This window comes from Capsicum annuum, chromosome 5 (assembly GCF_002878395.1).
Source record: "Capsicum annuum cultivar UCD-10X-F1 chromosome 5, UCD10Xv1.1, whole genome shotgun sequence".
Taxonomy (NCBI): Eukaryota; Viridiplantae; Streptophyta; class Magnoliopsida; order Solanales; family Solanaceae; genus Capsicum; species Capsicum annuum.
In genome coordinates, this window is record NC_061115.1 from 201,548,878 (window position 1) to 201,573,531 (window position 24,654).

Consider the following 24,654-nt stretch of genomic DNA (forward strand, 5'->3'; position numbering starts at 1 on the left):
AATGCCCATGAGATTTCTTAATATCTGATATGTTTATGACCTGTTTTAAATTTCTCTCATATATGTTGAATATAAACTAGTATTTTGGATTTGCTCTGCATACCAGTACATCTGTAATGACCCCCTACCTTCTAGGTTCGGAGACTCAGTCCAAGGGTCCAGCTAATCAGTAGAGTATTCCAGAGAGAAGTGATCCATTCAGTGGTGAGCCTTCTTTATTCCAGAAGGCTTATTATTTTAGATTATGTTATTCCGTTAGTTTGTTCTACTGGGGGCCTTGTCCCAGTTTTTAGAACGGTTTTGATATGTAGTAGAGATTTTGAAAACTGAGTCAGATCTTATTCAGATGTTTTGAATTGTAACTTTCATTCTCATGTCCTGAAACTCAGAGTTAATGACCATGAATCTATATCAGATTGTATTTCCACATATTCTCTTATTATATTAATGTTTTGCATGACTACCAGACAGTGTAGGACATTTGGGTCTTCATAGTTTCGGATGTCCGTCACGGCCAGGCCCTAGTTCGGATCGTGACACACATGTTAACACAGTGATCTATTCAACTAATGATTTTATTAATAATATAAATTGTATTTATATGGGATGACCACATGGTTAATAGTATATCCTAACCGGTTATACCTCCTATCTCCGGGACCGAAGCTAGTATTTTTAAAACATGTGTGCAAAAAAAGAAATGTATTAAGTGGTTTTGCCGAAGTTTAGTCCCTTTTTAGTAATTTTTAGTAAATTTCAATTCCTAAGTCACGTAGGACTCTAATAATTAAAAATTACTAAAAATATCTGTTCGTACTTTATTTCTGAGACATATTTTCAACACTCCTCCTTGGATCAGAAATTGTCTCAGTTTTGGTTGAATTTGACCTCTTGAATAAATCTGCCAATTCATCTTTGTTCCTGCAAGGCTTGTGTGCATCTTCTGAAATTATTTTTCTCCAACTCTTTCTCTGTTATTTCTCTAATTTCAAATCTAAAAACCAACAATTGGTATCAGAGACAGTTTCTTGAGAGATCTGTGAGAAAGATGAATTCTGAAAACTTTTCCCAAATAGCTCCTCCAGTCTTTGATGGTGAGAATTACCATCTTTGGAAAATAAGAATGGATACTTATCTTGAGACTTTAGATCTTTGGGAGTCTATGGAGGAGGATTATGATGTTATTCTGCTGCCCGATAATCCTACAGTGGCCCAGATCAAAAGCCCAAGGAAAAGAAAATCAGAAAATCAAAGGCAAAAGCAATTTTGTTTGCTAGTTTGTCTCCAATAATTTTCATGAGAATTATGATCCTTAAATTACCAAAATAAATTTGGGATTATTTGAAGGAAGAATATGCCGGAGATGAAAGAATACGAGGCATGAAGGTGTTGAATCTAATAAGGGAATTCGAATTGCAAAAGATGAAGGAATCTGAGACTGTCAAAGAGTACTCAGACCGACTTCTTAGCATTGGTAACAATGTAAGATTGTTTGACACAAAATTTAAAGTTTCAAGAATTGTTGAAAAAATTCTTGTTACTGTTCCTAAAAGATACAAATTATCAATAACTACCTTGAAAAATACAAAAGACCTGTCCAAGATTACCTTGGCAGAATTGTTAAATATGTTGCAGACGCAAGAGCAAAGGAGGCTTATGAGGCAAGATAGTATGGTTGAAAGAGCTTCGGCGGCCAACCACAAGACTCAAAGCAAGGGTAATAACTACCCACTTTGCCAGCACTTTGACAAAATAGGCCATCCTCCATTTAAATGTTGGAAGAAACCAGATGCAAAATGCAAGATTTGCAATCAACGTGGCCATGAAGTCGTGATTTGCAAAAACAAATCTGAAAAATATAAAGCAGATGCCCAAGTCACCGAAGAAGAAGAAGATCACTTATTTGTGGCAACATATTCTTTAACCAAGAAATCTAATTTTTGGATGATTGATAGTGGTTGTACAAACCCCATGACATATTACAAAACTCTTTTTAAAAAGTTTTTGCCTTTCAAAAACAAGAAAATCAGAATTGGGAATGGTGACTATATTCCTATAGAAGGAAAAGAGAATATTGCAATCAAAATAATTTCAGAAGATGCACACAAGCCTTGCAAGAACAAAGATGAATTGACAGATTTATTCAAGAGGTCAAATTCAATCAAAGCCGAGTAAATTTCTGATCCAAGGAGGAGTGTTGAAAATATGTCTCAGAAATAAAGTATGAATAGATATTTTTAGTAATTTTTAATTATTAGAGTCCTATGTGACTTAGGAATTAGTTGTCACTTTATTATTTGAATAGGAATTAGTTATCCCAATTTAAATTGGAGTGTAGTTAGAAAGTTAGCTATAAATATATTTTTTGAGTTATTAATAAAATACTCCTCTTGCTTACAAAACTCAAGTGTGATTTGCTACCATTGAGTGAGTTCGTTGTTCGGAAGAATTTGAGGAACCACCATTTTGTTGAAGTGATTCATTTTATCCTAGGAGGATATATTCCATAGCCTCGGGTACATGAGGGAAATTATTTCCGTAAGGATACACTGTGGATTCAGTGGACTTGAATCTTCTAATCTTCATCTCTTTCTTGTTAGAGTTTTTCATTTTCCAGAAAATTGTTTGAACTTGCTGAAGTTCATATTGGAATATGATTTTAGGAGGACCCAAAATAACAACAATTATGCGTAGACATGTATTAATGATAAGAATTGAGAGGTTTGAGTTTTCATTCATACTTTGATATACTTTACTTGAGCCTCCAAGTCCTTGTTTGTGAGATTACACCAGGTATGTTGTTGTACAGATATTATTGTATACATGGTCGGAATTAGAAGCAATGTGTTTGATTGAATGCGCATCAAAAGGCCTCTGGTTCTTAGTGTACACCGACTATTACAATGACCGCCACATCAATCTATTGAGTAAAATTATTGCACACATTCAATCCAACAGTTAAAATTCAAGCATTATTACAAGAACAATTTGTAGAATTAAAAGATCCATTGAGAGGTTTGCAACTGGAAAAGATACAAACTATAAAGAGTACTTGTTCAAGCAGTTGATCATATATCATATAAAAACATAAACAAAACAATCAAAATAATTGAACTTATTGGGTAGGGGCCGCGCGAACACAGGCCCCTGCTGCAACAAATTATAACGTAGGCTCGGCCACTTGGACCGACCTTAGGCAGGCACCCGTCCAAAGTGCAATGGAGGTCACCAACCTAGGCCATGGACCTTGTTGGTCTCCCATTCACCCCGTCCAGGTAAGTATCTTTCTCTGATGTATTTGGCCTATTTTTGTAGTATCTCCATGCTACTATTGAATATTCTTCACTTAAGTATGTGGGACTAAGTACATCTTTCTGTATTTAGTATAACAAACTAACAATCATGAAAATTTAACAATGTTAGTTTAACTCTGAAGTAGGAAACATGCACTTCATTCAGTTTAAATCGAAACTAACATATGAGATAAATAGTCCTGTCATTTTTTTTCCACTATTCTTGTAGTTTCTTGTCCCATGTTTAAGCTACTCCCAATTATTTCTTGTACTTGGTTATCATAGTATTTGGTTGTTGTTATTGTTCCTCATTTTCTGAATGTTATGTAATGTTTTTAACATTATTTGCTATGTCCTCTTTACTTCTGTATTTTTTTAAGCCATTTGATGTGTGGGATTATAGAGGGTTTTCGTTGTTGTTAAACTATTTTGTCGTGCATTACTTGAGCAGAGGGTCTTTCGGAAATAGCCTCTCTACCTCTACAAGGTAGGGATAAAATTTGCATACACTCTTTTCTCCCTAAATCCCATCTATAGAATTACACTGGGTATGTTTTTGTTGATGGAGACAAAGTAAACAATAGTTGCAGGCTCAACTTTCAGGATGCTGAATGTTATCATTGTCATATTCAACTAGTCGTAAATCGTACTCTGAACGAACGATTACTGCTAGACGGGTGAAAATTTCTCACAGCTGCCTGCCTAAAGATGTCAGCAAAAATAATAATAATTGACATTTTTAACTAATCATCATGTTTCACATTTAAGTTCAACTCATATCATCATTGTCTCACAGAATGGTGGTTAGACCGGCTACGTTGTATGGGGCGGAGTTTTGGCCAGTCAAGAAATCTCACATCCAAAATATGAAGGTGGTGGAGATGAGAATGCTATAATGGATTTGTGAGTGTAATAGGAAAGATAGGATTTGAAATGAGGTTATTTGAGATAAGGTAGGAGTGGCTTTGGTGGAAGCTAAGATGATGGAAGCGAGGTTGAGATGGTTCTGACATGTGATAAGGAGGGACACGGATGCCCCAGTGCGTAGGTGTGAGAGGTTTTCTAGGTATGAATTCAGGCGAGGTAGAGGTAGATCGAAGAAATATTGGAGGGAGGTGAATAGACATGACATGGAGCAGCTTCAGCTTATCGAGGACATTATGATTGTGTTAGTACTAGTAGGTAGGACGACTATGTTGTCCATGTTATTAGCAATAGTATTAATATTATTTCAGAGTTGTATCATTTGTCGTAATACTTAGTGAATCTTGTCAATGGTATTATTGAGTGTGGTAATTTCTGTTGTTTCTTGTCCTTTTGCTATTCCTTTTTAGGTTGTTTTATCTTGAGATGAAGGTCCAACAAAAATTGTCGGAACCATGACGTGTGTTTAACCCTCACATCAAATGTTGCACTCTTACCACTAGACCAAAATTGTCCTGTTCTACTAGTAGTTGAAACAAATATTATCGTAATCCCATAATCATTTGTTACTGGTTTCTGCTACTTCCTTATTCAAGCATATAGCTAGTTAATATTGATAAGAAACATTCACCAACTACCACAAATATAGAAAAACAGTTTAACAACATACCCAGTGTAATCCCTTGAGTGAGATCTAGGGAGGGTGGTGCATAAGTGGCCTTCGCCCACCTTGTGAAGGTAGATAAACCGATTCCAATGGACTCTCGACTCAAGTAAAGAAAATCAAAATCATCAAAGGGAATACTGGTATGTGAAGAGTTGTAGTGAGTTGCTCCTCAACTTTGAGACCTAGTCCCAAACATACTTTAACAGCATGAAACGAAACAGTAAAGTGCGTGAAAGAGTAAATGAGAGACATACCAATTTTACGTTGAAATTCCTTGCTCAAGGGAGAAAATCCATGACCTACCTCCAGGATTTCTAAGCTCTACTAATATTCAACCAAACTTGAATACAAGCTCCATGGCATCAAGGATTAACCTCCTAATCCTTCTTCTCCTAATAATAGCTCTATTACAAAGAGAAACTTGCAGTAACTCTACTGCACGACACCCCAGCTAACTCTAACTGGAATAAAAGCTAACTCTATCTTCGTATCACCTAACTCTAGATGAAAACAATGAGTTTGGAACTTACAACACTATACCTACTAATAACATACAAACAACAATATGCAAAGTTTAAGATTAAAATAAAAAGACTCGTGATCCCTATTGCGAAAGAAACTTTGATTCAAGATCCTCAAGAGAAATATTGTTGTGAGTGTATGGAAGCTCGGTTTTCTTGTTGTAGAATACGAGCAATATATATATGAAACGAAAAAACCTAGGATGAATCTCATTGGTTGAAGGGAAAAAGTGTAGCAGCCTTTCCCACCAACTTTTGTAGTTTCGTCCAACTGTGTAGTTGGCAATGACAGTGATCTGTAGGTCCAACTAGGCCCCTAAGTTGTTGCAGCTTTGTCATCACACATTCTTCAGGAATGAGGTCCCAACATATATTTTATCAATCATCAAAACTAAGGACTTAACAGTATGTATGGGTTCTAGGGAAAGGGCCGAACCACAAATGTTTATGGTACGCAGTCTTACTTTGCATTTTTGCAAGAGGTTGTTTCCAGGACTTAAACCCATGACCTTTTGGCCATATGGAAGCAACTTTACAATATGAAAAGAAAATACAATAGTGGAGAAGGCATGTTGAACAGTTTGGAATAAGTGACCATAATTGTAAAATACTAAATGCCATTTTATCGTTAAAAATGGCTTGGAACGAACAACAGTTATGAAAATCATTAGCACAGAGCCAATGTACAGAAGGAAAGGGAAGAAAGTAACTATGACTTAGAGAATTATGTTGTTGCCTAAACTGGCTTTGAAATTTCTAGTTTCTAAGTCATGGAAAATGTTCAATGAAAAGCTTAGTCAGCAAATTGCCTCTAATGGTCATCGGGTGTTGCAGCACTATAACATGTACATTCAGGTGAACCACCTCTGACAACTTCTAAATCAAATTCAAATTCTAAATCAGCCTCTGTATGTTTGAGGAATTTACTACTATTATTTAATGATGCAATATATAATGTTTCTGGTTCTTTAGGAGTAATCAATAGTATAAACTACGCATGAATTGCTTCTTTTGGACATTGAGGATGTCAATTACTTTTTTTATAGTCTAGCACTGCATTCTTGGCTAATCATACAATAATCCCACATGGACAAGTGAATAAGACAGAAAAGTTGCAACTAGATGCTTTAAAAAACATACTTAACTGGACGGGGGGAGATCAACAAGGCTCATGGCCTAGGTTGGTAAGCTCCATTGCTCTTCGGAGGGGTGCTCTCCTAATTTCCTTTTCTTTTTTGCAGAAGAATTCAAGAACGAAACGGTTTGCTTTTATGAGTTCCTGCATAGGGGCAAACCGTTCGTCTCTTTAGTTCTTTTTCAACCAAAAAATATCTATTGTAAGCTAAATTAGGTAATCTTTTCATTCATCAAAATTTGCAGACCAAAAATTCCAACGCAAAAAGATGTTAAATTCTAATGCAAATGGAAAGCTAATCATTTTATTTCTTGATATTACACGGTAGCAACATTGATTGGCACAACCTTACTTGTACAAGGTCTGGACCACTGTATCCTTGAGCGTTAATGAGACTAGAAACCAAGTCTGGTGGATGAACCATGACCCTGGGACTAGAGCCTCCATTGTCTTTTGGGGGTCAGGGAGTTGTAGAGGATAATTTTCGACTACCATTCATTTCTTTCACTCATATCACTAGACTATAACTAAGCGAACAAGCATATAATATTTTTCACTCAATCAGCAGCTCATAAACATTGTAGTAATAACGGAGAAAGTTACACTATTTTACGTCTATCACATCAAGATGCAGTGTCTCCTAATAATTCAAAATATCCATCATTCATAAAGTACATTATCTTATATTTGAGCAGGTAGATGAGTTTCATTTCTGCAACATTTTTGTCCGTCTTTTATATTCTATTCAAAAACTTAGTGCCTTCTCATATGTTATTTTTCTAGCATTGTTAATGTTGTTACACTCAATTATGCCAAGAAACAGGATCCAATGAGCAACTTTTCAATATTTGGTTACTCATTTACTCTTTTATTTGAGAAATAGAAAGATGCATAGTGAAGACACAAGTTTGGATTTGAGCGTTCCAATTGACAATGATATGAAGGCCAAAGGACTAATAGTCCCACATCGTCAAGTGAAGAAGATAGAATAGTAGTAGGGAGATACTATAAAATTGGGGCAAGGACCACCAAGAAACATACATACCTGGACGGGGTCAATGGGCGATCATGAAGGCCCATGGCCTAGGCTGGTGACCTCCATTGCACTTAGGAGGGGTGCCTACCTAAGGTCGATCCAAGTGGTCGAGCCTACGTTATAATTTGTGGCAGCGGGTGCCTGTGTTAACGCGGCCCCTACCCAATTAATTCAAAGTCCAATTGTTTTCTAATATCTCATTTATAGGCTTATGAATTACTCTAGCACCCACATTCTTAAAAGTTTATACTCATAAATTTTACAAATAGAAGCTTTTACATATGAGAGATTTACTAGCTTGTTTAAAGGAACATGGTCTTGTTATTCTCAACATGGTCATATGTCTACTGTTATTTCATAATTCAACAGCCTTTTCATCTAATAATGTTTGAATTTCGACTGTTAGATTGAACACATGTAATTATTTTACTTGATAGAATGAGGTGGAGGGCGTTGTTAGATTGAACATATGTAATGATTTTACTTGATAGACTGAGATGCTGGTCATTGTAAAAGATAGTGTACACTCAGAACCATACGCCTTTTCCAGCACATCTGATCAAAAGATTGCTTCCAACTCTAACCATGTTATATACAACAATAACATACTCCTTCTAATCTCACAAGGTGTTTGAGGGTAGTGTGTATGTTGCCTTACCCCTATTTTAAGGAAGTAGAGAGGCTATTTTGAATAGACCCTCATCTCAAGTGAAGTATATCAAATCAGATATGAAAACTCAAAGTTCTCAATGCTCATCATCAATACATGTTGATGTGTTAACTATCACATTGACGGGGGATTAAAAATTAATGTGATACTAATTGAGGAATTTAACGCTCTACTATCTCCATTTACACATTTTGTAGACTGATCCCATTAAGCAATTAATGCATGATCATCTATATAAAAATGCACTACAGAGATATCATTGTATCCTCTATAGTTTGGCTGTTAGACTTCGTCCCTAGTTTTGATAGTTCGAATGTTCGAAAAGGAAGATGCCTCAGCTGATGGAGCTGATGGCTCTCAGGAGCCAAGCCAACTTGCAAATAGTGGGAGAATGTACTAGCGGTCAGCATCTTGGTTGTCTTTGAGGACTTCACTGCCTCCGCTTAATCCAGATATCAGAAAAGATGGGTTGGATCCAAATGGAGGTAATAGTTCTCATGGTCGGAGGCCTTTAGCCCATAGGTCGACATAGAGTTTTAAGGCTAGGCTGCGTCTTCCACCATTGCAGCCATTGGCAATTGCTCGTAGAAGTTTAGGTGAGTGGCTGAGATCAGGATCCGATGATATTGGAGAGTGGCCACTTCCTTCTACCCCCAGTGGAAGGGATATGAATAGCAATAGTGAAAGGCTTAAGATGGATTTGTTGAACATACATAAAAATCCAGAGATCAATGGCAGGCTTGTGAGAAGAGAAAAGATTGCTTTCTTCAATAAAGAGTGTTCAAAGGTGGCTGAACATGTCTTTCTTGGTGGGGATGCAGTTGCAACAGATAGGGATATACTAAAGAAAAATGGGATTACTCATGTTCTTAACTGTGTGGGGTTTGTTTGCCCCGAGTATTTCAAGTCTGATTTCGTATACCAGGTTTTATGGTTACATGATAGCCTGTCAGAAGATATTACTAGTATTCTCTATGATGTTTTTGACTACTTTAAAGATGTCAGGGAGAAACATGGAAGGGTTTTTGTTCATTGCTACCAAGGGGTCTCTCGGTCAACCTCGTTGGTTATCGCTCATCTAATGTGGAGAGAAGAACAAAGTTTTGATGATGCATTTGAGTATGTAAAGGAAACAAGGAGTATCGTGGATCCAAATATTGGTTTTGCTTATCAGTTGTTAAAATGCCAAAAAAGGGTCCATGCTCTACCTTTGAGCCCAGGTTCATCATTACGGATGTATAGAGTCGCACCTCATTCACCATACAATCCTTTGTATCTCACTCCAAAAATGTTAAATGATCCTTTTGTTATTTTATGGTGTTTTTGGGTACAAGAATCTGTATTTAGGCACAACAACTTCAAAACTAGTTCAAGTTTAAAACAAGAACACTATGAAGTACAAAAACACCCTCAACACAAGATCAAAGTGATCTTTCTAACAAATGTGTTTTATTTTATCAGAAATTAAGATGAAACAGAAATATAAAGCCAAGTCCCCTAACTTCACGGAGTGACCTTAAGGAATAATTCACACCTTTTCATATATATTGAACCAAAAAATCCCCCACATAAATGGGGAATGGATATTTTTTCGTAAAATTTTATGGACAAGTATTTGATCATCAAGCAAAGACTGATTGCATCTAGATAAGTGGGTTTCCCTTTGAACTCCATAGTGAACATGCATCGGATGCACTCGGTCAATCGATAAATTTGATATCTTTGAACCATCGAGCTTTAATGTACACCTAGGCAGCACATGTCACACAACTAGCCTTTTATTATTTATGGTTCTCACAATTTTGTTCTTTTCAGTCATGAACACGTCCCAGATTCATGAGAGCTTAGAGAATAGGCCTTTACTAACATTCTCCTTCATAGGTGATTTCTAAACTTTCAATCCCATAGATTAAACTATTTGGTCAAATCTGCCAAATTTAGATAATCATTAAAAGACTTCTCACCTTAAGTCTTATTCTTTTTTACTAAATATTGTCTACATCATGAGAATGGGTTGGTATTTTGACAATGTTGAACCTGTCAGACACAAGTTTGTTTCATCTCCTTGAACCTAGCTGTTGGGATCCCCATCTGCTAGGTAGAGTTACCGCTATGCTGACTTGTCATAGGCCTTAAACCCATTCCTTTGGATTTCTTTTCCACTTCTTCTCTAGATAAGCCTTTTGTAAGTGGGTCCGACACATTATCCTTTGACTTTACATAGTCAACAGTGATAACTCTACTAGAGAGAAGTTCTCTAATAGTATTATGTCTCCATCGTATGTGACGAGATTTACCATTGTACATTATGCTCCCGGCCCTACCTATTGCCGCTTATCTATCATAGTGTATACATACTGATGACATTGGTTTGGGCCAATAAGAAATATCTTCCAAGAAATTTCGGATCCATTCTACTTCTTTACCGGCTTTATCCAATGCGATAAATTCAGATTGCATTGTAGAGCGAGCAATACAAGTCTGTTTGGATGATGTCCAAGAGACTGCTCCTCCACCAATGATTGCTCCTCCACCAATAGTAAATACATATCCACTTGTGGATTTTACTTCATTTGACCCGGTGATCCTATTTGCATCACTAACTCCTTCAAGTTCCACGGAAAATTTATTATAATGCAAAGCATAGTCTTGAGTGTATTTAAGATACGCCAAAACTCTTTTCATTGCCATCCAATGGGTTTTGTTGGGATTACTATTGTACCGACTAAACTTACTGATTGCACATGCTATGTTTGGTGGTGTACAGTTTATTATATAAATTAAACATCCCAATACTCTTGCATAATCCAATTGTGAGTCACTTTCACCTTCATTCTTTTGAAGTTCAAAGCTCACATCCAAAGGAGTCTTGGCAATACCGAATTCCATATACTTGAATTTGTCAAGTACATTTTTGATATAATGAGATTGTGACAATGCCAACCCTTGTGGATTTCTATGGATTCTTATACCTTAGAACACATCCGGAACTCTAAGTTCTTTCATATCAAACTTGCTCTCGAGCATTCGTTTCATTGCATTTATGTCAAAATATCTCTACTGATGATCAACATATCATCCACATATAAACAAACAATGACTTGGGGATTTGGAGTGTCTTTAATGTAAACACATTTATCACATTCATTTATCTTGAATCCGTTTGCCAACATGGTTTGGTCAAACTTTGCATGCCATTGTTTAGGTGCTTGTTTTAGTCCATACAATGACTTAATAAGTTTACACACCTTATTCTCCTTTCCTGGAACCACAAAGCCCTCAGGTTGTTCTATGTAAATTTCTTCCTCAAATTCTCCATTTAGGAATGCCGTTTTCACATTTATTTGATAGATTTCAAGACCATTTACTGCCGCCAAGGCAATTAATATTAGAATTGATGTTATCCTTGTTACTGGAGAGTATGTATCAAAGTAATCAAGGCCTTTTTTTTTGCTTGAAGCCTTATACTATAAGTTTTACCTTGTATTTATCAATAGTACCATCCACTTTCATTTTCCTTTTAACGATCTATTTAGAACCTAAAGGTTTATTTCCTGGAGAAAGATCAACCAATTCCCATGTATCATTGCTTAAGATTGAATCAATCTCACTATTGACTGCCTCTTTCCAAAAGGATGAGTCTGACGACGACATCGCTTTTTTAAACATTTGAGGATCATTTTCTAAGAGAAATGTTACAAAATTGGATCCAAACGTAGTAGATGTTCTTTGACGTGTACTACGTCTTGGATTCTCTTCATTATGTACATTCTCACTTGGTTCATCTCAAGTTCATTTAGATCCTCCACTATACTGTTCATGTCTAGTTTTATACGGATAGATGTTTTCAAAGAATTTAGCATTATCTAATTCAATTGCCGTATTTTCATTTATATTTGGATGTTCGGATTTATGAACCAAAAACCGACATGCTTTACCACTTTTAGTCTATCCTATGAACACACAGTCCACCATCTTAGGTCCTATCATAACCCTTTTAGGCATAGAAACTTGGACCTTTGCTAGACAACCCCACACTTTAAAATATTTCAAGTTGGATTTCCTTTCTTTCCATTCTTTATAAAGAATTGATTCTGTCTTACTATGGGGAAATCTATTGAGTATGCGATTGGCTATAAGGATAGCCTCCCCCTATAAGTTTTGCAGTAAACTAGAATTTATAAGTAAAGCATTCATCATTTCCTTCAGAGTTCGATTTTTCCTTTCCGCAATTCTATTAGATTGAGGTGAATACGGGGCCGTAGTTTGATGGACAATTCCATTCTCTACACATACTTTGGTGAAAGAAGATTCATATTCTCTGGCCCTATCATTTCTTATCATTTTTATCTTTTTCTCTAACTGATTTTCTACTTCAGTTTTGTATTTCCTAAAAGCATCTATTGCTTTGTCCTTACTATTTAGTAAGTAGACATAACAATATCTAGTGCAATCGTCAATAAAAGTTATGAAATACTTTTTCCCATCACATAATGGTACTGACTTCATATCACAAATGTCAGTGTGTACTAAGTTAAAAGGATTGGAATTCCTTTCAACGGACTTATAAGGATGCTTTGCATACTTTGATTTCACACACATTTGACATTTTGATTTATTGCACTCAAAGTTTGGCAAAACCTCTAAGTTAATCAGTTTTCATACAATTTTATAATTAACATGGCCTAAACGTTCATGCCACAAATTGTAAGACTCAACCAAGTAAGAAGAATTCGAACTTTTATTGATTTCAACATTCATTACATTCATCTTATAAAGGCCCTTGGTGATATAGCCTTTTCCTACATATACTTCTCCTTTGCTAATTACAATTTTTCTAGAAACGGTTACACATTTGAATCCGTTCTTGTCTAGAAGTGAAACAGAAATCAAGTTCCTACATAACTTCGGAACGTACAAGACATTGTTAAGTGTCAAGACCTTTCCTAAAGTCATTTTCAAGCCCATTTTTCCTATTCCTTCTACCTTAGCTGTAGCGGAGTTAGCCATGTAGATCATTTCTTCTACTTAAGCCAGAGCAAATGACAAAAACAACTCTTTGTTGGCACACACATGGCGGGTGGCACCAGAATCCATCTACCATTCTCAAGGATTCCCCACCAAGTTTCATTCTGAGAACATAGCACACAGATCATCACATTCTTTGTTGGACTCAACCATATTATCTTAGTCCTTTTTCTTGCCTTTCTTAGGGGCACGATAATCCGTGGACTTATGACCAATTTTTCCACAGTTGAAGCACTTTCCCTTGAATTTTTTCTTGGGTTGATTGCTTCCTTTTTCAACTTTCTTCCTTTTCTTAGAATTATTTTGGTCATCTTCTACAATATGTGTTCCATTAATTGAAGAATTCCCTTTTGACCTTCTCTCGGTAGCCTTATTATCCTCTTTAATACGTAGTCGGATAATAAGATCTTTGACAGTCATCTCCTTGCATTTGTGCTTCAAGTAGTTTTTGAAGTCTTTCCACATAGGTGGTAGCTTCTCAATGATCGCTGCTACTTGAAATGCATCATTCACAATCAAACCTACAAAATAGTTTATGTGAGTACTAAGAACATTTTTAATTTGTTCAACTAAGATATTTTTCAAAGATATACCTTATGCTAAGAGATCATGGATGATTACTTGCAATTCCTAAACTTGAGAGACAAACTATTTGCTATCTATCATTTTAAAGTCCAGAAACCTTGCAACAAAGAATTTCTTAATTCCCGCATCCTCTGTCTTATATTTACATTCTAGTGTCCCCCACAATTCCTTCTATGTCTTAGTTCCACTGTAAATATTGTAGAGGTCGTCTTGGAGACCACTTAAGATATAATTCCTGCAAAGGAAGTCTGAATGCTTCCAAGCCTCTACAATTATGAAATGCTCTTTGTCTGAGGTTCCCTCGGGTACCTCAGGAGTATCCTCACCAGTAAACCTTTGAAGGCATAGAGTGGTGAGGTAAAAGAACATCTTTTTCTGCCATCACTTAAAGTCAATGCCTGCAAATTTTTTGGGCTTCTCCGTAGGCACCATTGGTTACGGAGCATTTGCTCGACTTGTTGAGGCTATACTAGTTTCCCCCATAGTAGTAGCCACATCTTACATTTGACTTTCGTTAGTCATTTTTCCTGTCAGCACAAGACAATAAAATTTAGTATTTTTAGAATACTATTTATAAAGTTAAGCAACTTTAAACTCTTCTTCTTGTTTCTAGTTAACGATGAAGTTTTATGACTTCCAATTGTCAATCGAATGATCTTTATCTTGTGATGAAGATTTTATGTCTTTGAATCACTAGTTAAGTTCAAACGGTGTAAAAAGATTAAAGCTTTAATCTCCAAAAATAAGCAATACAGATTCTGCAAGAATTATTCCTTAAGATTGTAATTCTATGGTGTTTTCAGGTACAAGAGTCTGTATTTAGGCACAACAACTTCAACACTAGTTCAAGTTTAAAATAAGAACACTATGAAGTACAAAAACACCCTCAACACAAGATCAAAGTGATCTTTTTAAGAAGTGTGTTTTATTTTTTCAGAAATTAAGATGAAATAGAAATATAAAGCCAAGTCCCCCAACTTCATGGAGTGTTCTTAAGGAATAATTCCCCTCACTGTACCCGAGGTTTTGGAATCTTCCTCCTAGGATAAAATGGCTTTCAATCCAACTATAGTGGTATCTCAAATAATTGGATTCGTCGAACTCACTCAACGATTTGATTTATCACAAAGAATGTTTTGAAGACAAGAAGAGTTTTTATTTCAGAAAATTTTTCATTCATAAACTTGTGGATAAATGCAGGTTTATGTAGCCATCAAGTGCCCCTTCCTAAAGGTGACAATAGTTTATCTGAAAAGGTGTATCCTTTGAAAGAGTCATGTCTGTTCATTCGAAACATTGTATCTTTTTCTGAATAGACACAACTATCTGAATAGTCACTCTTTTTCCAAAACAATATGTCTTTTCCTCAAAGGTTCTGTCCCTCTATTTTTCATTCACACCTTTTTCGTACATATTAAACCTAACACCTTCTCCGTCAACATTAGATTCTAGAGGTGCATTTATTATACATATACATTCATCAGTATATGTTTGGATTGGTAAAAAAAAGTGACGCAATAATGGAAAGAGATTCCAGTGGGGCTGTTTACCAGATTATTCGTTATGAGAAAGTGCAGGAACCTTTCTACTTCTGGGATGCATTCTCCAATTTCCTTCCATTGGTGGACAAATTAAAGAATGGAGGGGATTCTGTTGAGTCATCAAGTAAGGTTTACCCAGGGGAAAGAAAGGTGGATATGGACAATATCGACTTTGAGATTTTCCAAAAAGCTACTTCGGGCGGCTTTGTGCCTGCATTTGCATTATGTGAGAGTGAACATGAAACCCATCTTGCAGTTATAGAAAATTCATGGAGCATGCTAAGGGGAAAGTTTGTTTCAGGGAATATGAAGGATTTTGTGTTTTCAAAGTCAGGTATCTCTGGATTCTATCCTGATTCTATGTTTAAAACAATAGACAATTTTGCAAGTAAACCCTACATTCTTCCTGTATGTTGTCTTCATCATCTTTATGCTCATCATCGCCATCTACAGTATCGTTATCTTCACATCATCAGCCCCATCACCTCCTTCTCTCTCTCGTGACTCCATCTTGTCTGATTCAAGCATCATTTCAAAATGTCTTTCATATTCTCCATTTGTGTTACTTTTACTTATCTCTTGTGCAGAATTAACTTCTTCGTCTTCATCTAAAAATTCAAAGTATATAGATGTCAACTTCGCTTCCCAGACTTCTTCACAATCAGCTCCTAGACTATCTAAAAAGTGTCCCCTTTCTATTGCGAAGCAGAGAGGTGGTTTGTCGAATTGTCAAAAGCGGCCATTGCTGAGTGATGATTTTAAGAGGAAACCTAGACATTTGAAGAGTGGTGCCCATAAACAAGGTGGCATTGGCATATCAGAAGTGACAAATGATTCTTTTAATGAAGCAGCGGCTGCAGGCGAGATTTTACATTCCCCACAAGAGATAATTGAGAGTAAAGTTGATGAATTACATATGTCTAGAGATATTCTAGGCGTTTCTAATCTTTCTAGAAAAGAATCTACTATTTTTGATGGCTTTCATGAGTCATGGGAGGACAAACCATGCAATGAAAGGAGCCCGACTATATTGAACGGTGTTATGGATACTGGTGAAGCATCTTGTAACCTAGTGAAAACTATTGTTTATCATCGGCCCAGCTTGGAGAAATTTGCTCCTTGTAGCACCGATGCTTGTATTCTAAAGGTGCATATATTTTCATTATTCTAACTTCAGGTTTAGGAAAAGATGCAAGTAGATCTGTGTATGTTTGGGTAGGAAGTTCTTTTAGTCATGATTTTAGCAAAGTTCGGCAAGTAGACTGCAATCGACTTGGTGATCCAGGCACATTGACTGAAAATAGGCTGCTTTAGATGTTCTTCATCAAATGGTTCTACCAATCGACACTAACATTAAGGTATGTGACTATTTCATACATTAATAGATTTGGGAAGAAAGTGTTGGATCATGGGTCTTTGTCCCTTCCTATGTGGATAAATAAAGCTCAATTTGTACCAACCCACTTTTGTCCATAGACCCATTACTATGGATCATATATATAGATCATTTTTAGTTCTTATTCACCATCCACAAAAGATTTTTTCAGTAGCCAAAGTGAGAAAAGAAAGCTGATTTTCACACCTAAAATTCCAGCCACAGCAGTCAACTTCAAATTGCGATTTCCGCTTCGTTTCTTGTCCGATTGAGCTGATTTTTGGAAATATTATTCCTATCATATCAATATTTGATTAGAAACTATCTGAGTTGGATTTGATGGCTTGTAGATCCTATTCTTTATTTCCAAACAGTTGCTGTATTTTTGGTGTTTGTGCTTCCTTTTATTCTCTAGTTTGGCGCTATCTTTGTTGTGTTGTTACTTGTTTTTTGGAACTTGTTTGGTGGAAATTTAGAAGGACAATATTGTAAATCTTGGAGATTATTGTGGAGGTTTTGGTTCCGTGGTTTTTCACTCTTCACATTGAATGGTTTTCCACGTAAATTTGGTGTCTCGTGTGATTGCCTTTATTCTTATCTTGTCATATTTGTGTGGTTATATGGTTTCTGCATATTATCATTATTTTCTTGGGTTTTCTTGTCTCCTTTTGGTTCAAATTGAAAGGAAAAGTTTAGACTTGGGTAATCCTCTGCTGCTACCCTGTCGGGCACTTTGACTGTGCCCCTACCTTTCCCAACAAAGTGGTATCAGAGAGTGGTTATTATTGATTATCGATTTCAATGATGGAGGCTAATATGAGAAAGATGGTGTATTTTAATGGGAGTAACTATCATACTTGGAAAGGCAAGATGAAAGATCTTCTCTTTGTCAAGAAAATGCATTTACCTGTGTTTGCATCTACTAAACCTCAATCAATGATAGATAAGGATTGGAAATTTGAGCACCTATAAGTTTATGGCTATATTAGACAATGGGTTGAATATAATGTTAGTAATCATATTGTGAATGAGACACATGCCATAAGTTTTTAGGATAAGCTTGAGACACTTTATGCTTCGAAGACTAGCAATAACAAGTTGTTGTGAAGGAATTTAACCAGAAAAAGAGAGTTGATTTTGATGAGATATTCTCTCCAGTTGTGAAGATGTCATCCATTTGTGTGGTTCTAGGCTTAGCTGTAAGTCTAGATTTAGAGGTTGAGCAAATAGATGTTAAAACTGCTTTTCTCCATGGTGACTTAGATGAAGAAATTTATATGGAGCAGCCCGAAGGTTTTGAAGTCAAGGGAAAAGAGAATTATTTTTGAAAATTGAAGAAGAGCATGTACGGTTTGAAATAAGCTCCTAGGCAGTGCTACAGGAAGTTTGGTTCCTTTATGAGTTTACAGGGCTTCAAGAAGACTACTTCAGACCATTACTATGGGGCATATATATAGATCATTTTTAGTTCTTATTCACTATCCATAAAATAGTTTTTCAGTAGCCAAAGTGAGAAAACAAAGCTGATTTTTGCACCTAAAATTCTAGCCACAAAGTCAACTTCTAATTGCAATTCCCACTTTGTTTCTTGTCTGATTGAGCTGATTTTCGGGCAGCTTGTTCCTCTAATCTCAATATTTGATTAAAAACTAACGGAGGTGGATTTGATATCCTGTATCTCCTATTCTTCATTTTTGAACAGTAGTTGCATTTTTGGTGTTTGTGCTTCTTTTTATTCTCTAGTTTGGTGCTATCATTGTTGTGTTGTTTCTCATTGTTTGGCACTTGTTTAGTGGTAATCTTCTAGGAAAATATTGTAATTCTTGGTGATTATAGTGGGGGTTTTGGTCTTGTAGTTTTTTACTCTTCACATTGAATGGTTTTCCACGTAAATTTGGTGTCTCGTGTCATTGCCTTTATTATTATCTTGTCATATTTGTGTGGTTATATATTTTTTTTCCTATTATCATTATTTTCTTGGATTTTATTGTCTCCTCTTGGTTCAAATTGAAAGAGAAACTTTAGACTTGAGTAATTTTCCATTGCTACCCTGTCAGGTTCTTTGACTGTGCCCTGCCTTTCCCAACAAAAAGCTTAAATAACCCAAGAAAAAAAAGGAGGTCTTAAAGAGTCATTACAAGTAGGGAGAAGAGAAGTTTTTTTCCTTTACCAATAAATTTAATACAAACTAACGAGGATAATTATAGACTTATTGAGAGAGTACTTTAAATTTTCAGCAAATATTTCGAGGAAAATATAAGAGAAAAAAGTCAAAGATTGACAAAAAAGATAAATGCCAATAACGGATTTCTTGATGTTCGAGATGTTTAATATACTTTCTCTGTTTTAAAATAGTGACCCTGATTGACTTGATAATTCCTTAAGAAAATATTTATAGGAGTTTATTTTATGAGATTAACTTTATTAATTATGCGAAAACATAAATTTGACTATATACGCTTTATTTAATCATTTAATAATAGGGACAACTTAATTCTCTTTATAATTCACCTTTGACCTTCTCTTATTTTTAGTTAACTAGCACAAGATATATTTTCTCACGTGGTGCCTGTTCAGAGTTTTGGAATATTTTGTTGTCATTGTTCTGGCCCCAACATTACACTATTCAAATAGAGCATTTTTCCATGTTGCTAGAATTCATAGTTGAAACTGTATGTTATGTGCCTGAAAAGCAGAAGATTCTAATATAACATGTCTATGCTATTGAGTCTTCTATTTAATTCATTAAGATTACAGCTCAAAGGGGTGCCTTGGCGTAACTGGTAAGGTTTATGCATGTGACCTTCTTCAAGCTGTGGAAATAGCTTGTTGCAGAAATGCAGGCTATGCATAATAGACCCTTCTGGTCTGGCCCTTTCCGCCACCCCGCAGATAGCGAGAGCTTAGTGCACCTAGTTACTCTTTCTTATACCGATCAGTTAATAACTTTACCAAATTGTTGGTGGCATAAATACTCACAAAGTTTCAGGATAATTTGGATTTTGTGCTTTACCTATTCCTTTCTTTTCTTTTCAGTTTTCTTTTATTTGGTTTTTTGCATGTGTGTATGTGTGTGTGAGAGAGTGAGAGAGATTTTTGTAACTGTTGTATGATGTGTTTTATCTCAATACTCATTCTCTCAAACACACGATTGATAGGTTGTGAAATAAAATGAAGAACCTGCTGAGTTCCTAGCATTATTGAATTCCCGGTTAAGCCAATATGATCGAGGACGCATGAGGAATCCCAGTAGATTACCTCCTTTTTCATACATTTTCATCTTCTAAAATTATCCTGGCTTTTGAGTGAAGGCCACCTGACTATAATATGGAGGTATGTATCCAAAATACAGCCATAAACTATAGTACCTGCGACTTCTAGCTTGACTTAACTACATTTATCCTTAAAATAAGCTTAAAATCATCAGCATCAATATCCATTATGTACAACAACACATATTTATCATTATTCATGATCGTAGGATGCACTTTTTCCCTTGAATGTATTGGACAACTAATGATCACATCGTTTAGCGCGCAATCTAGATCCCTGGTCTCCATTACAATTGCAACCAAGTCGTAGTATGAACCATTGCAGCAAAACGCAATGGGCAATGTCATCTTAGTAAAAGATTTCCATTTTTAAGATTTGGGAGTCTCCTCCCATTCTCCCATGAAATCAGAGAAAATTTTGCAATAGATATCCTAGAATTAGGCTTTGGTTGATGGTCGATTATGCGGATGGTCTATATCGGGATATATGAACAATCGATAACTGATGATGACTGGTCGATGACTGGGCAGATATTCGTACAAAATCATAAAATTGCAAATATTGCTTCTAATAAATGATCATTGGGTTTACCGAATAGATAAATAAACTTGGAATCGCCTGAGCTACTGTAATGTACTTTCTAAAGAGGTTTTGAGTAATGTAAGTGATTTAAAGCTTTTTTAACAATGGTGAAAAGTGTGTTTGAGAAGGTAGCAAACAAATGGGGTAATAATGGATGCAATGGACAAGCTTATGATGTTTGTGGATTGATTTAGAATTGATCGCTGAAAAATTATGCCAAAATTGTGCCTAAATCGAAGCTCTTTGGAGGGAAACAGAACCTTCTATTTTAAGCTTTTAGAGTTTTTTTTATAATTATTTTTGAAAATTCAAGATATTTTGTATTATATAATTGTGAATAATGGCGTGGGTTAAAGTGTATTATTAGAAACTTGTGGACGAATTTGTTAGCTTGGAAAGGTTGGATGATGACATGGAATAAAGTGGGTATTTGACCAAATTTTCAAGATTTTTGTCTAAATGGTAAGGTAAAATAAGTTTTGAAAATGGGTAGTAGGCAACTTAGTCCAAGGAAGTGTTAGGTCCAGACCGCAATGCATATGGTTTCTCTCCATAGGAAAGGTTGTTGTAGAGAGAAGATATATGGTTTCATCTGCTATTGACTTCGTCATGAGAATCACCTTTTGCTATACATACAATGCAACAATAATCAAGTACACAAAAAAATATCTCTTCAATTTATGTCATAACGCTTAGATATGATAAGACTAATTTGATGTCAACTAAATGTTGTATTTTATTAGTTAGACTAGGGGTTAATAAGTTGTTTGGGAGAAAAGGCAGAGGCAGAGCCAGGAATGGATCTACAGTATATAGCGCGGGTTTCCGAAAATCTTAATCCGCTATGATAGATTTGATAATTCTATCGAAAATTATTTTAAGAACTATAAGTAAACTTTGTAGGAACCCACAACAACATAGGTGTATGGGCCATTGCCAAAGAAGGGACCCTTCTAAATTTCATGTAGGCCTAGCTGCACCTTTTCCCCTATTTTTTTAAAAAGTTTCTTTTAAAGTGTAAAAATATTAACTAAAAAATTAAATTAGTCAATAAAATATTACTTCATTATTAATCTAATAATTATTACATATTAATTTATTTTTCTAGAAATGTACAAATTTAAAATCTTGAATTTGCATCTGACTTAACCCTAGCTCAGTCTTCTCTGTGATATAATAAACCTACTCATTACATATCATGAGTAGTCTTTTGGAAAAAAAATGAAATCTCTACTTTCTAGGGGGAAAAAAAAGCTGTATGATGAATATATACCTGAAGAAGAGAACTTTTTGCATAGCTAGTGTCTCCAATTCCTCCATTCATAGGAATAACTTTAGCAACTTCCATCTCTTCTGTCTCTTTTATCTCCTCATGCATAGGAGTTGGTAGCCTATATAAGTGCACCAAATAAGGAGAATTTAATGTGGCGATTCAATTTATCATATTTACATAAATCTTCACCATTATAAAATTAAGGGCAACCCGGTGTACTAAAGTTATCGCTATGCGCGGTGTCCGGGGAAGAGCCCCACCACAAGGGTGTATCGTACGCATCCTTACCTTGCATTTCTGCTGGAGGCTATTTCCAAGGCTTGAACCCGTGACCTCTTGGTCACATAGCAGCAACTTTATCCTTATAAAATAATTATAAAAATCTCAACTAATTATGTATCTTCTGTAAATGTATCTGTGAGCTAATTATGTATCTCTACAGATTCATAATCAAAAAAATATACCGGAAGCTTATTATATATTTTTATAAAGAAAAAAATGTATCTTTGTTGATGTATCGGGAGCTAATTATGTATCTCGATAGACTTAAAATCAAAATTTTCACTGAGGGCATATTTAAGATGAATGTAATGATAGTTGAAATTAATAAAAAATCTATTTCTTCTTACTTGCTTGAGTCTAATGAATTGTAGCGTGAACGATTAGGGCATGTTAACCACAAAACTTTGCGAAAAATGATTAACTTAGAAGTTTTGCCAAACTTTGAGTACAATAAATCAAAATGTCAAACGTGTGTGGAATCAAATTATGCTAAGCATCCATATAAGTCCATTGAAAGGAATTCCAATCCCTTAGACTTAATCCGCATTGACATTTGTGATTTGAAGTCAACACCATCTCGTGGTGGGAAAAAGTATTATCTAACTTTTATTGACGATTGCACTAGATACCGTTGTGTCTATTTGCTAAATAGTAAGAATGAAACAATAGATGTGTTTAGAAAATATAAGACAGAAGTTAAAAATCAGTTAGAGAAAAATATCAAAACGATAAGAAGTGATAGGAGTGGAGAATATGAATCTCCCTTTGCAGAAATTTGTGTAGTGATGTTGGGTGTATTTATGCACTCTAGTGTTACTATTCTAGCTTATTTTGCCTTGTTTTGAGGATAAATTGAGTTTTTAAGTTGTTGATATTGATATAAATAAGCATCTAAGTGATAAAGTGTGTAACTACAATGTGCAAAGTGTATTCCAAACAAGTTTGGGTTTAATGGATCACTTAGAGTTCAATCGATGAAACTAGTGTTACTAGCTTGAGCTAGGTGCTTGTCTATTCTCTTTTGTTGGATTCTATGGTGTTTAATGTGTTCTAAATGGTTTTAATGGTTTCATTATATATGGAACAACTTGTTGATAGTGTATAAATTTCAAGTGAATCAAGAATAGAGTCGAAACATGAAGTGGAAGATCATGGAGAACAACATAGTCTAAGTTCTTGTTTTTGATTCGTTATGATGAATGTTGTGTTGTTGGAACCTCTAATATGTGTGGTTGTTCTTGTAGGATCTTTTGTGAGTTGTTTATGATGATATATAGATGAATTGGAGGCTGGAAAACCAAGGGGAAAACACCACAAAGACAAGAATGAATGGAGGAACGTCTAGCACTTAACCAAATTTTGAGAAGCAAATTCCATAGAGTTGTCGTGATAGGGGCACTTCGCGACCCCATTTGACCCAATCCAGCAATGCGTCGTGACCCCTAGTCAAGTCAAGCCAGCCTCGCGTCGTTACCCCGCCTCAAACACGGCCAAAGAGTGCACTTTGAATCCTATACGGCTTGGGCTTTGTTGTCTACTATAAATACACCTTTGTACATATTGTTAATCATTTTTTTGGACGTCTTGGAACATAAAGGAGGCTGCTACAACTTCATAACTTAGGTTTTTATCATTTTAATTTAGTTCATACATGTTCTTAGTCGTTAATTACAAACTATTGATTACGATTATGATTATGCATGGCTAAATGCCCTCTTTCCAGGGTTGAAGCCGAATACATGAGTACTATAGCTTTGATATTAGTTCATTGATTTTCTTATCATTGTTGTTTGTGTGTTCAATCTTATTTTAACTATTGTGAGGCTTGATCACCCTTAGAATATACCCATTGTCAACCCTGTGAACTTAGGAGAGGGAATAGGGAGATAGAATGTGGGATTGAACAGAGTATGGTTCGTATTCATTAATGAAATAAGGAATACAGATTAGTATCTAGGACAGGGATGTACTTAGATGCCTTACTTGATCCAAACATAGGATGATAGCTTAAAGAACTTAATTAAATTATTACAGCCCCGCTCAGTGATGTAGTTGTAATGTCCACATTACGTAATTGGTTAGAGGTCGGGAGACCATAATCATGTGATGAACCCTACGAATCGACAACCAAGATAAGTTAATTGGTGAATAAAAGTCAATAACATAGTACGATTGTTCAAAGAACTTCAACCCTGGGTTTGAATCCTATTGATTATCTAAGATCTTTACTTTACGCGCTATTTACTTTACTTGCAATTTACAAACTCAAATCTCTCTTTTAGTTACTTTTACACTAAACTAATCTCAAAAGTTGAAATTAAATCATTATTGGATCAAGTCCTTGTGGGATCGATACTTGGCTATTCATTAGGCCACTTTACTACTTGATAAGATCACGTACGCTTCTGCGTGCACTATGGCGTTGTCATGTAGAAAATGGAATTATACATCAAACTATGGCCCTGTATT

General features: G+C 35.5%; 1 protein-coding gene, 2 non-coding genes and 1 pseudogene across 3 annotated transcripts; 3 read left to right on the plus strand and 1 right to left on the minus strand.

The window, feature by feature from the left end:
* The first annotated feature begins 1,048 nt into the window (after positions 1-1,048).
* Positions 1,049-2,175, plus strand: LOC107872029. Its single transcript, XM_016718854.2, has 3 exons — positions 1,049-1,276; positions 1,348-1,482; positions 1,636-2,175. The coding sequence occupies exons 1-3, from the start codon at positions 1,049-1,051 to the stop codon at positions 2,173-2,175; spliced, it is 903 nt and encodes a 300-aa protein (XP_016574340.2).
* A 947-nt stretch (positions 2,176-3,122) lies between these two features.
* On the minus strand, positions 3,123-3,283 carry LOC124899137. Its single transcript, XR_007056275.1, has one exon. It is a non-coding gene; the product is annotated as a U1 spliceosomal RNA (small nuclear RNA).
* A 4,294-nt stretch (positions 3,284-7,577) lies between these two features.
* Positions 7,578-7,738, plus strand: LOC124899093. Its single transcript, XR_007056231.1, has one exon. It is a non-coding gene; the product is annotated as a U1 spliceosomal RNA (small nuclear RNA).
* Positions 7,739-8,559: 821 nt separating this feature from the next.
* LOC107872028 lies at positions 8,560-20,001 on the plus strand (annotated as a pseudogene).
* The last annotated feature ends 4,653 nt before the right edge of the window (positions 20,002-24,654 follow it).

Coding starts and splice junctions, on each gene's coding strand:
- LOC107872029 (XM_016718854.2), top strand. CDS start 1,049: ATGAATTCTGAAAACTTTTCCCAAATAGCTCCTCCAGTCTTTGATGGT. Junction 1,277..1,347: donor AAAAGCAATTTTGTTTGCTA/GTTTGTCTCCAA, acceptor GATTATTTGAAG/GAAGAATATGCCGGAGATGA. Junction 1,483..1,635: donor TTCTTAGCATTGGTAACAAT/GTAAGATTGTTT, acceptor AATATGTTGCAG/ACGCAAGAGCAAAGGAGGCT.